General features: G+C 48.5%; 1 protein-coding gene across 2 annotated transcripts in view; it reads left to right on the top strand.

Annotated features, from left to right (window-relative positions):
- CTNNA1 (catenin alpha 1) overlaps positions 1–12365 on the top strand; it is a 116799-nt gene extending 104434 nt beyond the window's left edge. For both annotated transcript variants that reach the window (XM_054288148.1, XM_054288149.1), the window contains 5 exons: positions 1224–1334; positions 2800–2981; positions 3713–3818; positions 8914–9048; positions 11480–12365. In XM_054288148.1, the coding sequence (XP_054144123.1) occupies positions 1224–1334; positions 2800–2981; positions 3713–3818; positions 8914–9048; positions 11480–11767 (822 nt within the window). In that variant the 3' untranslated portion in view covers positions 11768–12365. The remainder of the gene's footprint in view (positions 1–1223; positions 1335–2799; positions 2982–3712; positions 3819–8913; positions 9049–11479) is intronic.
- The last annotated feature ends 1788 nt before the right edge of the window (positions 12366–14153 follow it).

The following is a 14153-nucleotide window of genomic DNA, read 5'->3' as shown; positions in this document are numbered from 1 at the left end:
CTCACTGTATCTGTATTTATTGAAGAGAAGCTTTGCCCCCCTCTCTGCTGCCCAGGCTCGTCACCCCAGAGGAGTTTCTGTCCTTGGTGGCACTTGAAAGGCAGAGTTACACTTTGTGTGTCCCTGGGCTTTGGGAGGGATGGGCAGAGGGGAGTCACAGACACAATCATGTACAGCAGAACTGTTTTCTTTATGCTATTTCTTTTTTTTTTTAAATATTGATACACTGAGCTACTTCTTAGTGTGTGTCCCTCTGCTGATGTTGTGGATTATGTCCTGTTCTCCAGGGCCTGGGAGGAGGCTGAAATACCCAAAGTCTTTATTGTCACCCTACTCACCTTTGCTTTCTGGCAATTATTTTGCATGTCCATCTCTATTTTCAGTGTATCACAAAGTGTCTTTAGTGGAAGACAAGTCTGTGAAATTCAAATCATAGGGAAAAAAATCTAAAGAACAGGGACTTTATTTGCATCTTATCTGTTAATCACAATTTATTACATCTATCAGTGAAGTTCTTTGTTGACCCAGCTCTGGAGAATTGTCATGAAGTGCCACTTTAGCAAAGATGTAGTATTTTGACAAACATGCTGTTTAAACTTGATAATCTTTATAAAAAGTTTGCCTGCTACAGACTGGCAGTAGCAAAAATAAATCCTAGGCAAGCAGGAACTAGGTCAGATGTGTTTAGCCTACAGCATAAAAGCTGGCCCTTACTAGCTGAAATTTTTCAGCTTTTCCCAAGGGATAAGGATAAATTTTGAGATATTTTATCTGTTGTTAATTTAGTCAATGCTTTGATTCATAATTGTGCTGAAGACACTCTGTGCTTCTGAACCAGCCCTTAGAGCTGTGTGTAATTCCAGCTTCAGAATCTCGAGTGAAGCTTTTACATTTAATCAACTTGCAAAAGCACTGCTCGCTTTGCAAGAACTTTTTTCTGTCTTTCAGATGCTGAGTGCATTAATGTCCTAACAAATCTCAGCTGTTTAGTTACTGCTGTGTGATTCTGGGATCCCTATGGTGTTTAACAGGAGCAGTCAAGCACATAAAATCACACGTGTTCAGAGCTGGATACAGTCCCTGTATTTACCTTTTTGTTGAAAACATGGAATAATTTTTACCCCCACTGATTTCCATTCTCTCTGCTTGAAAAATAATATTCTTGTTGGTTTCCAGAGCCATGAAATCTGTAGTTTGACTCTGCTTGAATGCTTTTTCCTCAGACTCCTGAAGAGCTGGATGATTCTGACTTTGAGACAGAGGATTTCGACGTCCGCAGCAGAACCAGCATCCAGACTGAGGATGATCAGCTCATTGCTGGACAGAGTGCAAGGGTGAGGCACAAACCCCAGCTTTATCCAAGTGTGACCTGCCTTCAAGGAACACTTCAGCTTGCTTTGAAAACCTGGGTTAAATTTAGGGGGGGCGATGATAAAAATGCTGGATCAGAAAAAAATCATTTTTTGTTTCCAGCATTCTCCTGGAAAGGAGGTTGAGTGAAATGCAGTTGGTCTGATGGATGTGAGAAATGTCTGTGGTTTATTTTGGGCATTCTGAAAGATCAAAATCCTTTTAGTACCAAGAAACTACATCACATTTTGATATCACAGACATTGTAGTCGAGTGAGCTTCTGCAGGGAGGTACAGGGCAGATCACTCATTGGATTAATGTTATTTTCAAGAGACAAACATTAACTTTATGAGAAAAAAATCTTCCCAAAATGTGTCCTTACTCACGTGCTGGTGTGTGTTTGGTCACTGAGCATTTATCAAGACAACATTGAGAGGAACTCAGAAATGAAATCATTTCAACTAACTGCATTTCCTGTGACTCAAAAATGAAAACATTGATAGGCAATATATAATCATTAAGAGGTGAAACCCTAAAATCAGTGCATTGAAGGAAGACCAGGCCTTACCTATTGCTTTTATTTGACACAGCCCCTCTGGATCAATAACAATTTACACTCTTGGGAAAGTGCCATGGCAGATTTTTTGTGGAGGCTCTTCCTGCCAGGCAAGAAGTGGCCAGACCTTATTTATCAAACCTGGGCCACGTTGGCTTGGGAATTTCACCAGCTGGGAGTGTTTTTATGCTCCCCTCCCTTGCAAAAGCACTTTCTATGCCTGGACCCTCACCCTCTTCTATTTAAATGCAGACATTGCTCATTTGCCTCTTAGCACAGCTGCTGCCAGAGGATTTTTAGTACCAAAGGCTCCTTTTTGCCTGCTCCTGGAGGCATCTGTGCTCCCAGTATTTATGAAGGCAAGGCCATGGAGTCTTACACAGGCTATAAACCCAGTCTGAGAGATTTTATTTGGGAGTAAGCACATACTCTTTATTTTCACTTACTGTTTCCTCAGCAGACATGTTTCAAAAGAGTACAGCTAGCTTTTTGCAGGGAAGAGACTGGTAATATTTCTTATTATCCTCAATACCCAAGTGGAACTTAATTTTAAAACGTTGAAATTTTCTGTAAAAGACAAGTCCTCCTTCTTCATGCAGTTTTATTTTGAGGGATGGTAATATGTGGCAAATTTGTTTGGAGTCTTAACAGCTTTATCATGCAAAGGACTATATTTTAAGTGTCAACTTGTCTTTCTGGGCACTTTTTCTTTAAAAAGAGTATAAACTTTGATTCAAAATGGAAGCAAATGGCTCTGTAAAGCCTCTAGGTAGAGGATTGCTATTAAAGTTTTATCCCCCATCTACATGACTGAAATTGGTTATTAGTGAAATGTTCCAAAAAGCCTCTACAAGGCAGCAGGAGGCCATGTGAGAAAACTCTTCTCTTCCAGGCTATCATGGCTCAGCTCCCTCAAGAGCAGAAAGCCAAGATTGCTGAGCAGGTCGCCAGCTTCCAGGAGGAAAAGAGTAAATTGGATGCTGAAGTGTCAAAATGGGATGACAGTGGCAATGACATCATTGTCCTGGCCAAGCAGATGTGTATGATCATGATGGAAATGACAGACTTCACCAGGTGCGGCTTTTTAATTTGTGCTCACTCCCAGCTGCCTGGGCTGCTGGGCTTTCAATGAGACACGATGCAAGTTCTCCTAAGAGTCTCACTTCTTATAATCTCTTTTAAATGGTGCCCTGTTCCAGCTGCATATTAACTGGGGAGATGCATTATTGTGCAGTGGCTGGGTGGTAATAACTGTTTAAATTGATCTACAGATACACAGCAGTTATTGCCTGTCTTTCTGTCTTTCTTTCTTAAGGGTGATTCTTATCCCCAGGAATATATATATATATATATATTTGCTCAGTTCTTTACAGCATTAAATTCTATGGGCTTCTCAATATTGCCATACTGCAGAAATAGTTCCTACTACAGTTACTGGCAGAGGAAAGAGAGGGTTTTTGATGCCTTTTGAAATTAATTTACCAGATTTTTTATAACGCTGTTTTTTAAACTTCATGTTCCATTCCATAAAAATTGCAAATCCATCTTCTAAAATGTTATCTCTTATCATCATTAAGCTGCTCAAAGCAGTAAAATTTAAGATGTTTTTATTCCTGGATTTAAGCTAAATGTGGGGAAGAGCTGAAAGGGGGTAACTCTTAGAAATGAAGGTGCTATAATGGCTGCTCCAGCCCTTTGGGTGGGAGTCACTGCCGGCACAGTGTGGGACAGAATGAGGAAAGGGACCCAGGATTCACTGCTGTGGTTTCCTGGTGCTAGGAGGGAGCGTGTGCTCTGTTTTGCAGGGGAAAAGGTCCTCTGAAGAACACGTCAGATGTGATCAGTGCAGCCAAGAAGATCGCAGAGGCCGGGTCCAGGATGGACAAGCTGGGCCGGACCATTGCTGACCACGTGAGTCACAGTCCTGGAGCCCCCAGCTCCTGGGAGCACGAGATCTGTCAGTACTGCTGAGGAACAGATGAAAATGTGTTGGCTTTTGGGGTCTTTAACTGATTTTGCAGATCTGCTGCTAGAAAATTCTGTTCTTTCTGTTCTTTCCAGCTGCTCTCCTGCCTCCCTGGGCAGTGACACAGCAGCTCCTTGGCTGGAATCAGGCTGCTGGCATTTTGTGCCAGCCCTGCTTAGGTCACACAGTGCCAGTGCAGAGCAGGACCAGGCTGGGCTCACAGCACACCCAGAGCACTCCTGGTGCTTCCCAAAGCTCAGACTGCAGGGACAGCCCCTGCACAGGGGCACCTGGCCTGTTGCACCACCTTTAATCCTGGCTCTGAGGCAGCTTTGTAAGATCAACAATTTTCAGCTGCTCCTCAGGCTGAGTGGGGAGGGTGTCAGAGCTCTCTGGTGTTTTTCACTTCAGAGCTGATGAGGGCTTGGAGCAAGGCCTGCAGGGACCTGAGCGTGGCTGTGCTGTCCCTGTGCTGGGCAGGAATTCTCACAGGATTCAATGAGCATGGCCAGCTCAGGGATTTATTTATGCAATGCCTGTCCTGAGCCACTTAGAAACTGGGCCAAGCAAGAGCACCTTTGGCCTCAGCCCACACCCAAATAGCAGGGAAACATCAACATCAGTAATAATATTCCACCTTCAAGAGAGACTCTGAAATGCAGGGAGCTTAAGTCTGAGATCATGGGCTAAACTTTGTTTTCCCAGTTGTCACTTGCTTTCCAGGATGGAAATTTGTGTACTGCAAGGTTTTCACTGAACCAGTGTCACTTTGAAAGTAAATCATTGCAGTGCAGGACTCTCTCTTAATGTTGCATTCAGAGGTGCTTGTCTACACCCTCCTTTATTAATGATGCAGTGAGAAATGTTCAATGGGGAGATAAATTTGATAAGTGTTTTTTCAAATGGCTTTCCTTGCTACAGCACTTTGACAGCCTTGTTTCTGCAAGAACCAGGTGTGCTGCTGGTGTAGGTAAATGAAGCAAGGAGCAGTTTGTGTTCAAGGTCTCAGGGGAGCTTGGGCTGAAGGTTTACAATGCCTTTTCTTTTTTTTTCATTCACATGTTTTATGCAAAGTTGGTATATGGTTTTCTGTACCAAGCCATTTCAAAATATAATAGAAAACTACTTTCAGTAGCAGTAAGGTCCTTAAAAATGTAACAGATTAAGCACATGTTTGAAGATAAATATGAGCAGCACTGTACAGTTAGTCATTTTGACAAGAATATAGCTTTTTCCTGACTCCATACTCTGCTAATACTTTGAGCCTGCATATTTCATTAGATGTGCTTCCATACTCTTTAGAAACATGTTAATGTGGAGCAGAGTGACAGCTACAGAGCAGGAGCAGCTCCTGGTTCCTGCTGCCCCTGCCCCTGGAGGAGGGAGCACAGGGAGGGGCTGTGTCCTGTGCTGGGTGACAGCAGAGCTGTGACCCCTCGTGTCAGTGTGCCAGCAGCTCCCAGCCCTGCCATCAGGCCCTTCTGCAGCACATTCCTCTGGAGCTCCCAGAGCTGCTGTCCCAGGAATTCCCTGTCTGTTGGGATCAGTTCTGCCATCAGCTGCAGGTTCTCCCTGAGGTTTCCATCCCTCACTCCAAGCAGCTGCTGCTTGCTGGGAGCAGGGGAATATGAACAGTTATGAGCACAACACAGATGACAATGATTTGCAGCAAGGGTTCTCTCTATTATTTATTTTTTCAATGTCAGAACACCTACAAAGCCAAAGATTTTTTTTCCTTCTGTGGCGGTGGGAGGCCGAGGTTACATCAGTTCTGTATCAGTTCTGATTCACCCCGTGGGAAGCAGCTGGGTCAGGGCAGGGGGTGCCCCATTTCCAGTGAAAGGCTCCAGCAGCCTCGTGCTGGGGACACTGGTCCCTGCTGGGGGGCTGGGGTGGGGACCCTGGGCACAGGCTGGTGGCAGCTGCTGGCACAGGGGGTCAGTGACGTCCCCCCAGGGAGCTGCCTCCCCAAACAGCTGCTGGCAGCTCCTGCTGGGCCCGGGGCTGAGGGGCATTTCTTGGGAATTCCTGGTGCAGCAGGGCCCATTCCCAAGGGAGAGCCAGTGGGAGGAAGGAGCTCTGGGGCTGCTGGCTCTCCCCTGCAGCCACTGGGGATGGTCTGTGTCCATGAGCACGCACCAGCAGGGCTCTGCTGTCTTCCCCTTCTCTGTTTTTGCAGAGAAAAGGGTGATTCTGCTTCTCTGCAAGCTCAGCTGGGCTGGCAGGAACTGAAAGTGGGGAGTGTTTGCTGTGTCTGGGATAGAGCCTGGATTTGACCTTAGCTTTTGCCAGTAACCTTCCCTGAGTCTGGTGCAGCACTCGGTTTGGGGGCTTTGGGAAGGTGGGGTGGCCCCCAACACGTTTATTTCCATCTGCACTGCACTCCCTGCTGGGCTGTGCTGTGTCTGTGAGAACCCATCCATCTCTGCAGATGGGGGTTGTGGCTGTGGGTTAGTCCAGTAATGTCACCATTCTTGATCACTGTTCAAATTGTTGCCTTTTGGGTTTTTGATTTTTATCTGAGTGCTTCTGCCTAGGAAAGGACAGGGCTCCTGCAGGCACCCGCAGTGCCTTTTGTTGATGCTCTTTTTTATCTCGTGTTACATCTCCATTTAAACCTCATCTGCCTTTGAGCTCAGTCCTCGATCCTGCCTGCAGAAATAGCACACACAGGAGAGGATCTGGGTTTCCATCTCACACTGGATTGATGCACACAGCCCAGTGATGATTCCTATTCCATGAAGGTTTTGCTGCCTTCCTCAGCTGATGGTGAACGTGCAGCAGCCTCCTGCCTTGAGAGCCTCTCCTTGAAGGGTTTCACAGCCCCACAGAGGAGCTGGAATTGTTGAGCCATCCCCTGATGTGCTGTACTGGGCATTTGTCAGCCCTGAGCCCCTGCACTGCTGTGTTAGATGAGCTCTTTGGGAGATGGAGAGCAGTTTCCAAAATGGTAATTTGGGCTTTTCATTAGCTCTTTGGCCAGGGCTATTTGTGGACTTGCTCTTAAACATCTTGTAGTGCTGACTAATATTGATTAGCTTAAAAAATTAACCTGCAAGCTTTGCTGCTTTGTTAGGCAGGGCTTCACTGCGCTGATGGAAGCTGCGTGCCCACGTTGAGAGTTGCAATTACTCTGGGTGTTCCATCATTTTCCTTGGGACTAAGAAGGTGGTTTTATGTCTCTGGTGGGGTCAGATGCCCATAAAGCCATGGAGATCTCCCAGTGCAGTGCCCCTGTGTGTGTGTGAGCTCTGTGGACACATCACTCAGCACCTGAGTCACCTCTGCTCAGCACAGAGACCACTTTGCCTTACAAAAGCCTCTTGTTCTGGCCCTGGAAAAAAACAAATGTATGTGTTAGCTGCACTCCCCTCCACTGCAGAGGGAAATGCCTGTTCTGGCAGACTGAGTGCTGTTGGGAAGGAAATGCTCCTCCATGTGAGTGGGACCGTGTTTGCACATCCCTGTATGTGCACCACGATCTGCTCCTCTTTTATACAAAGAAAAGAGCTGCTGCTTGCATCTCACAGCTAAGGAGAGAAGGTCTGCAGGGAGAATCAGGGCTCAGAGCCTGCTGCTCACAGACAGGAGGGGATTTTCACCTTGCCCTCAAAGGGGAGGAGAGGCTGCTTGGCCAATGCAAGAACCCTCAGCTGAAGTGAGGCATTAGGTAATGAAGTGGTGCCACATTGAAGATGAATATTTCAGTCATGCCATGCCCATTATGAATCTTCATCAGATGGTCCATTGCACAGGATCAGGGTCTTAGGTGAAATGGCATTTTGCTGTGAACAGGGGTGTGTGAAAAAGAGCTCTTAAATCACTCTGGATGGGATGCAGCTGTCCAGAGGCTGGAGATCCTGCAGGGTGTAGTCCTGTCCCTGGATAATGCTGGGTGAATTCCACGGCTCCAGCTGAAACAATGCTGGGCACCGTGCAGCCTGCCTTGGAGCAGGAGATGAGGATCAGTGGGAGCCTGGTGGTGGTTCTGTCCAGGAGGCCTGTGGGTGCTGGGTGGGGAGATGAGATGAGGAGTGGCCATTTCCATGGAACAGGAGCTGTCTGTGGGGTACAAGTGATGCTTCTCTGGGGTTCAGAGCAGGGCTTGAGCAACATGGGATGTGACCCAGTGTGATGTAAATCACATGGATGTGAAGCTGTAGGTGTTGTGTGTGTGTGTGAGAGCATGTGGGGTGCCCCTGGGCTGAGGTGGCCGATGGGGGAGCTGCTGCTGGGACCCCACTGCTGCTGCTGCTGAAGGGGCTGCAGGGCTGCCGAGAGCAGCAGAACCCTTCCCACAGCCTTTGTGTCCTACAGAGCCTCCTCTGGACCGTGGCTGCTCCTCAGCTGGGCTCCCCTCTGCTCTGGAAATCCAGCCTGAGCCTGGCTCATCTGTGGCTCATTCTTCAGTTCAGTCCCAGAAAATGCCACCCTCCCAAACTGCACAGAGGACTCCTGCAGAGCCCTTTGTGCAAAGCTGAAAAAGTTACATTTCTCTTACGGATGAGTGCTGCAGCAAGCACCTTAAATGTCATTTTGTGTCTGGTGAGGAACCTGCTTTTCCCACTGCTACAAGATGGGAGCAAAAGTCAGGAAAATCTCTGTTTGCTGCATGTAATTGAGTCACTGTTGGGTTTATCATTTTCAAGCTTGGAATATTTAAGATTGAGGATTGAGGGAGGAGTTGGTAACACCTGCTAGTTGCAGATTGGGATCTTGGGTGTCAGACCATTGCTGCTGTGTCCTGTGCAGTACAGGAAGGACCTTTTACAGCTGACAGACCTGCTCTGGGAGGGTAAATAGTCCTTCTCTTCCTCTTCCTTCTGTTCCTCCTCTTCCTCCTCCCTGGGAGGGCTGCTGAAGGGCAGTGGAAGGAGCCTGTGCAGTGCTGCCCCTGCTCATGGCTCCTGGGTTTAGGTGCCTCTGTCTCAAAGCTTGGGCTCAGCAGGGAGGGCAGCGCTGTCCCAGCCCATCCCCTGGCCCAGGGGAGGTGCCTGGAGTGTGTCTGGCTGTGCCCAACCCTGCCCCTGTCACCCACAGTGCCCGGACTCGGCGTGCAAGCAGGACCTGCTGGCCTACCTGCAGCGCATCGCACTCTACTGCCACCAGCTCAACATCTGCAGCAAGGTCAAGGCCGAGGTGCAGAACCTGGGCGGGGAGCTCGTCGTCTCCGGGGTACGTACAGCACACCTGCCCCAGGCAGCTCTGCTCCCACAGGTTATTCATGTGAGCTTTTGTGTTCAGCCCCATGGAACACAGACTGGAGATGCTGGAGCATTCCGAGTTTGTGTTGCTGCCTCGCTGTTCTGAGGAGGAACGCTTGCTGGGAAAATACAGACTTCACATTTCTTTATTCAACAGTGTTTGTAGACAGATTCACTTCACCTCTGTGTGATCTGTTTTCCAGACTGCTTTTCACTCTTAGTGAGGTTAAATCACTTTATCAGCACAGTCAAACCTGCCCCACGTCTCTGCACAGCCTTGGAACATGCTGGGGTCCTGCAACACTCCAGAGATGTTAATATTTCAGGATGGCTGTGCCCTGAAGAGTGCAGGGATTTTTAGTGGCTGCTCTGGTTTCTGACAGCTGGAAGCTGCCCCAGGCCAGCTTGCTTCCTTATTCCAGCCATTACTTTGCAAATAATTTTTTTCACTGTAGTTCATGAAATGCTGCCTCCTAAGAGGATTCTGTGTGGCAGATAATTGGGGGGAGGGAAGTGGAGCTAAATCCTTAATTTCTTCTGGCATACTCTACCTTGCCCTGCATAGGCACATTTGGTCACTTCTGGTGCTTTTGCCCAGTTGTGTCAGGACTGAGGAAGGAGGTTGGAAGAAGGGACAGAATTGGCCCTTGGATAGTCCAGAATTGCTCCCTGAGCAGCAAATGGAGAAACTTCCCACATTCTGCCATTTTGATACCACAGAATCATGGAACAGTTTGGGTTGGAAGGGACCTTAAAACTCATCCAGTGCCACCCCCTGCCATGGCAGGGACACCTCCCACTGTCCCAGGCTGCTCCAAGCCCCGTCCAACCTGGCCTTGGGCACTTCCAGGGATCCAGGAGCAGCCACAGCTTCCCTGGGCATCCTCTACCACTGATACTTTCCAGTGAAACCCTGTTTGATATCTCAATTGCTTAAACTTAGTAGCACAGATTTCCCCCAAAAACCAGGGAGAGCTGTGGAAGGAGAGCTTTGGGGCAGCAGCAGCAGTCAGCAATAGATATCCCTGCACAAACTGAGCCCATCTGGGGGTGGTGGGGCTGTGCTGCCCCCCTGCTGCCTTTCCAGCCCCCAGAGCAGCTCCAGGGGCTGTGGTGGGATGTGCTGCTGTTCGTGTTCATGGCAGGCTGAAGGCATGGTGCTGTCAAAGCAGGAGATGTTACTGTGCAGCAGTACCTACTCCAGGGCTTCACTGCAGTTACTCAGTGCCTCCAGGATTTACATCCCCCTGCCATAAATCAGTGATAGCACAGCCTGGCATCTGTAGCCTGATCTTGTGGTTTTATCCCTTCTCCTTGAGCCTGCCCACTGGGGCTGAGGGCTGCCAGCAGCAGTGTTGAGCTCCATGGGATAATCAGATGAAGACCTCAGCCAGTGCAGAGGCATCAGCACTCTGAAAGGAAGGTTCTGTGCAGTGTTAGTGCCCTGCCCCTGCACCCCAGCGCTGTGAGAGCAGAGCAGGGCCCAGGAGGGCAGAGCTGGCACCTGCAGAGTCTGACAGGTCATTCAGAAAAGCACCTCCCTGCTCTCCTGGCCTTTAATGATTCCTGCTGCTGTGAGGATTCCTGCAAACACTCCAGCACAGTGGTTTCCAGGCTCATGAGGAGGAGGGGAGAGCACAGGGGCTTGCCAGAGGATCTGAGGTGTCATGGTAGCAATTGGGGCACAGTGGGGTAGAAGGGAGGGGACAGTGCCCCAGAAAGGCACCAGAACCAAACCCTGCCCCAGATCAAACCCCTGTCCCAGCCCATTTGGCCTGGACAAGCTGGGGATCTCACCCAGAGCAGGACACTGGCCCCTGGAGAAGGGGGTCCCAGCTGAGGTCACCACAGTGCTCCTCCCCTCTCTCTTCCACCCAGCCCTGGTCTCAGCTCTTTGTCCTTGCTGTGTCTTACAGCTTTGACAAATTCATGTTTTTCCTTGTTTTGATGCTCTTGTAAATCAGGAGCCAACTGGGAAAGGGCTCCAGGCCTGGCTGGTGATGCAGTTGTCTTCCTTCCTTCCCAATACAATTTAGTATTCTAGAGCGATTTAAATATTTATTATCAGTGATTAAGATATTACTACAGCTTTATTAATCTCATTAGAGAATAAGCAACTATTAAATCTTAGTCACAAAAGCAAAGGGCAGAATACAAATGTTTCCAATTGCCATTGATGTGGAAAATGCATACAGGGGGGCAAACCCTGCTTTTGTGTTGGTGGCACAAGTCAGCTTTGGAACCACTGAGCATCCAAACAAACCCTGCCTCAAACTGGGAGCCTCAGGTTTCAAAGGAAAAATATAAATCAGTTTTCCAGTGTTTTTACCCCAGGCCTGTGGTGCTGTCAGTGTAAGGCTGTGTTTGGGGGTTCCATGGTGGTAACTCTGTGTCCTTGGCAGGTGGACAGTGCCATGTCCCTGATCCAGGCTGCCAAGAACCTGATGAACGCCGTGGTGCAGACAGTCAAGGCCTCCTACGTGGCGTCCACCAAGTACCAGAAGTCCCAGGGCATGGCCTCCCTCAACCTCCCGGCCGTCTCCTGGAAGATGAAGGCTCCGGAGAAGAAACCCCTGGTCAAGAGGGAGAAACAGGACGAGACCCAGACGAAAATCAAGAGGGCATCCCAGAAGAAGCACGTGAACCCCGTGCAGGCCCTCAGCGAGTTCAAGGCCATGGAGAGTATCTAGAGGAGAGCTCTGGCTTGGGGTATTTTTCTCTAGCCCACTACTGCTACTTCCAGAACTCTACTTGTAATACCCTAAGGATTTTTCAAAAATTTACTATTCCTCCAAATGTATTTACTTAATATAATTTTGATAACTTTGTTTAGATTACCTGGGGAGATACTTAAATTTCTAAGTCCTATCAGTATATCTTCAGCCTGCAGAAGTGTGGTAATTTAGATGGCTTTTAGATTACAGGGGTGGATTTCTAGCTGGAAACTGGTTTTTATAATCTTGCTTTAAATGAAATATTCTATAACCAAAGAGGATTTTACAGTAACACTAACGGTTAACACTAATACTCGATCGTGATACCCAGAGACTCAGTTTATCATGGTGATCAAGAGAAAAAAAATAGATTTTTTACTCAAAAAAAAATTAATGAAAGTATTGTATGTGATAGTGTATCTCTGCTGTGGGGGTGGAGAGGGAGCAAGATCAGAGGAGTTTGAAATTGCAGCAGGCACCGGCTGTGTGAGCACAACTGGAAAGCAGCTGGAAAAGCGCTACACCCGTGCCTGGGCCGGGCTTTGCTGAGGATCGTGTCTGGAGCTGGGCTCGGTGCTGCCCTGGGGCCGCGGTGCTGCTTTCCCTGGGGGAGCCCTCTGGGGTTCCCTTGTGCTCCTGGCACCGTCCGGAGCTGCCGGGGGAGCCCCGGGGCCGATCCCTGCGGGAACCTCCCCCGGCGGGGCGGCCGATGGCTCCGTGACACGGACGGGAATGTAATGCCTGGTTACCAATTACTAATGTATTTTGCTGCGGGACACTAATAAAGTTGCTTTTCCCAGCTGGTGCATTGTGGTGCTGTGAATGGAGCTGGGCCCAGCCCGCCCATCGCCCCCCCCCCCTCGCCATTCAGATGCAAATCAGCTTTGTGCTCATTCCTCATAATTGCTCTGCATCCCGCCTTGGGCTTCCAGAGGCACCCAGGAAATCGTGTTTGCTCAGGCTGCAATTTAGACTGTACATTATTTGTGATAACCATAGCTACAAGGTATAATTTCACTGTCTTATTTAAATTTTATGAATTTCAGCGTGTTTCACACGTCCCAGTCGAGTGGAGTGCGGGGAAGCGGTGCCTGCACGGGGCAGCACGGCGGTGCCTGTTCCTGTGGAGCTGGAAAAGCCTGGGCTGGAGTCCATGTCTAAAATGCAGCTCCATTTTAGAGCTGAACCTTGGCACTGAAATGTTATAATTTTATTTACCTCAATCAGCTCATAATTTACTGTATTAAGGTTATTGCTGTCATGTTACTGTAATGCTGATCACAATTAAGCTAAATAGTTTTTGAGATATTTTTGCCAAATGTATTATGTTTTCAAGCATTTCAGCCTCTTGAGTACAGCTATTAAACAGTGGAATGTTAGGATATTTTCATACACCCTTACCATGTAAACAGGCTCAGAGGGGGAGCTGTGCTCCAGTGCCGTTTGGGGGTTAAGAGGCTATAGGTCTTCTTTTAAACATAATTATTAACTGAATTTATACAATATAGAGTTTTTACTCCTGGTATTGTCTTAAAGGTGACATTCCCTGAGCTGTTTAGGGAGTACATCCAATGCCTCCCACCAGTACTATCTATTAATGCGCTTTAAAAAATAACCCTTATTAAGATGTACAGACGAGTTTACGCTTACTTATCTTTTAAATACATCTCGTTTAATTTATGCTACAAACACTGAGTACCAAGAAATTAAAAGTGGTTCCCCTGGTGAGAGCTACAGCTCCAGGGGGTACAGGAGCAGCAGGAACGCCATGGGGACAGGAGGCCAAAAAACCTCAACTCACATTTCCTTTGTACCCAAGAATTGCTCCTCTGGGAATTGCGTTTGGATTTGGAGCAGAGAAGGGCATCGAGGTGAATCATTATTGGTGTAACACTTAATTACTCCGTTCAGAAGTGCAGCAGTGGCGGCTGGGGGGAGAAAACGCCCGTCCCCTTAGAAGAGGGGGGATTTTGTGTCATGAAATCCCAGTTTAGCTGGGGACGTGGTGGTGACACCGGGGCTGGGGAGCGGCAGATCCCGGGGCAGGGCAGGGCAATTCCTCATCCCGGAGCGAGCCCAGCCCCTCCGGGCTGTTCGGCACCAGTCCCGGACCCAGGTGGTTTTTCAGGAGTTCCAAACCCAAAAGCGCCGATCCCGAGTCAGGGAATTCCAGCCCTGCGTGTGAAAGCGGCGCTGGAGCCGCGGCTCGGCGAGGGGGTCCGGCCGCCAGCGAAGCTGTGACTTTATTAGGGAGCCAATTGGAGAGAATTACAGTAATTACTGCTCCATGTAATTAAGCGCTGGGGAAGGGCTCGTGCTGTCGCTCTCGCTGCCGGAGGACGATGCTCGGCTCGGGAGGAGG

This window comes from Melozone crissalis, unplaced genomic scaffold, assembly GCF_028551555.1.
Source record: "Melozone crissalis strain CALT ecotype California unplaced genomic scaffold, PUWL_Pcris_2 ptg000061l_1, whole genome shotgun sequence".
Taxonomy (NCBI): Eukaryota; Metazoa; Chordata; class Aves; order Passeriformes; family Passerellidae; genus Melozone; species Melozone crissalis.
Note: the sequence above shows the minus strand (reverse complement) of the source record. Positions and strands in the feature narration are given on the sequence as shown.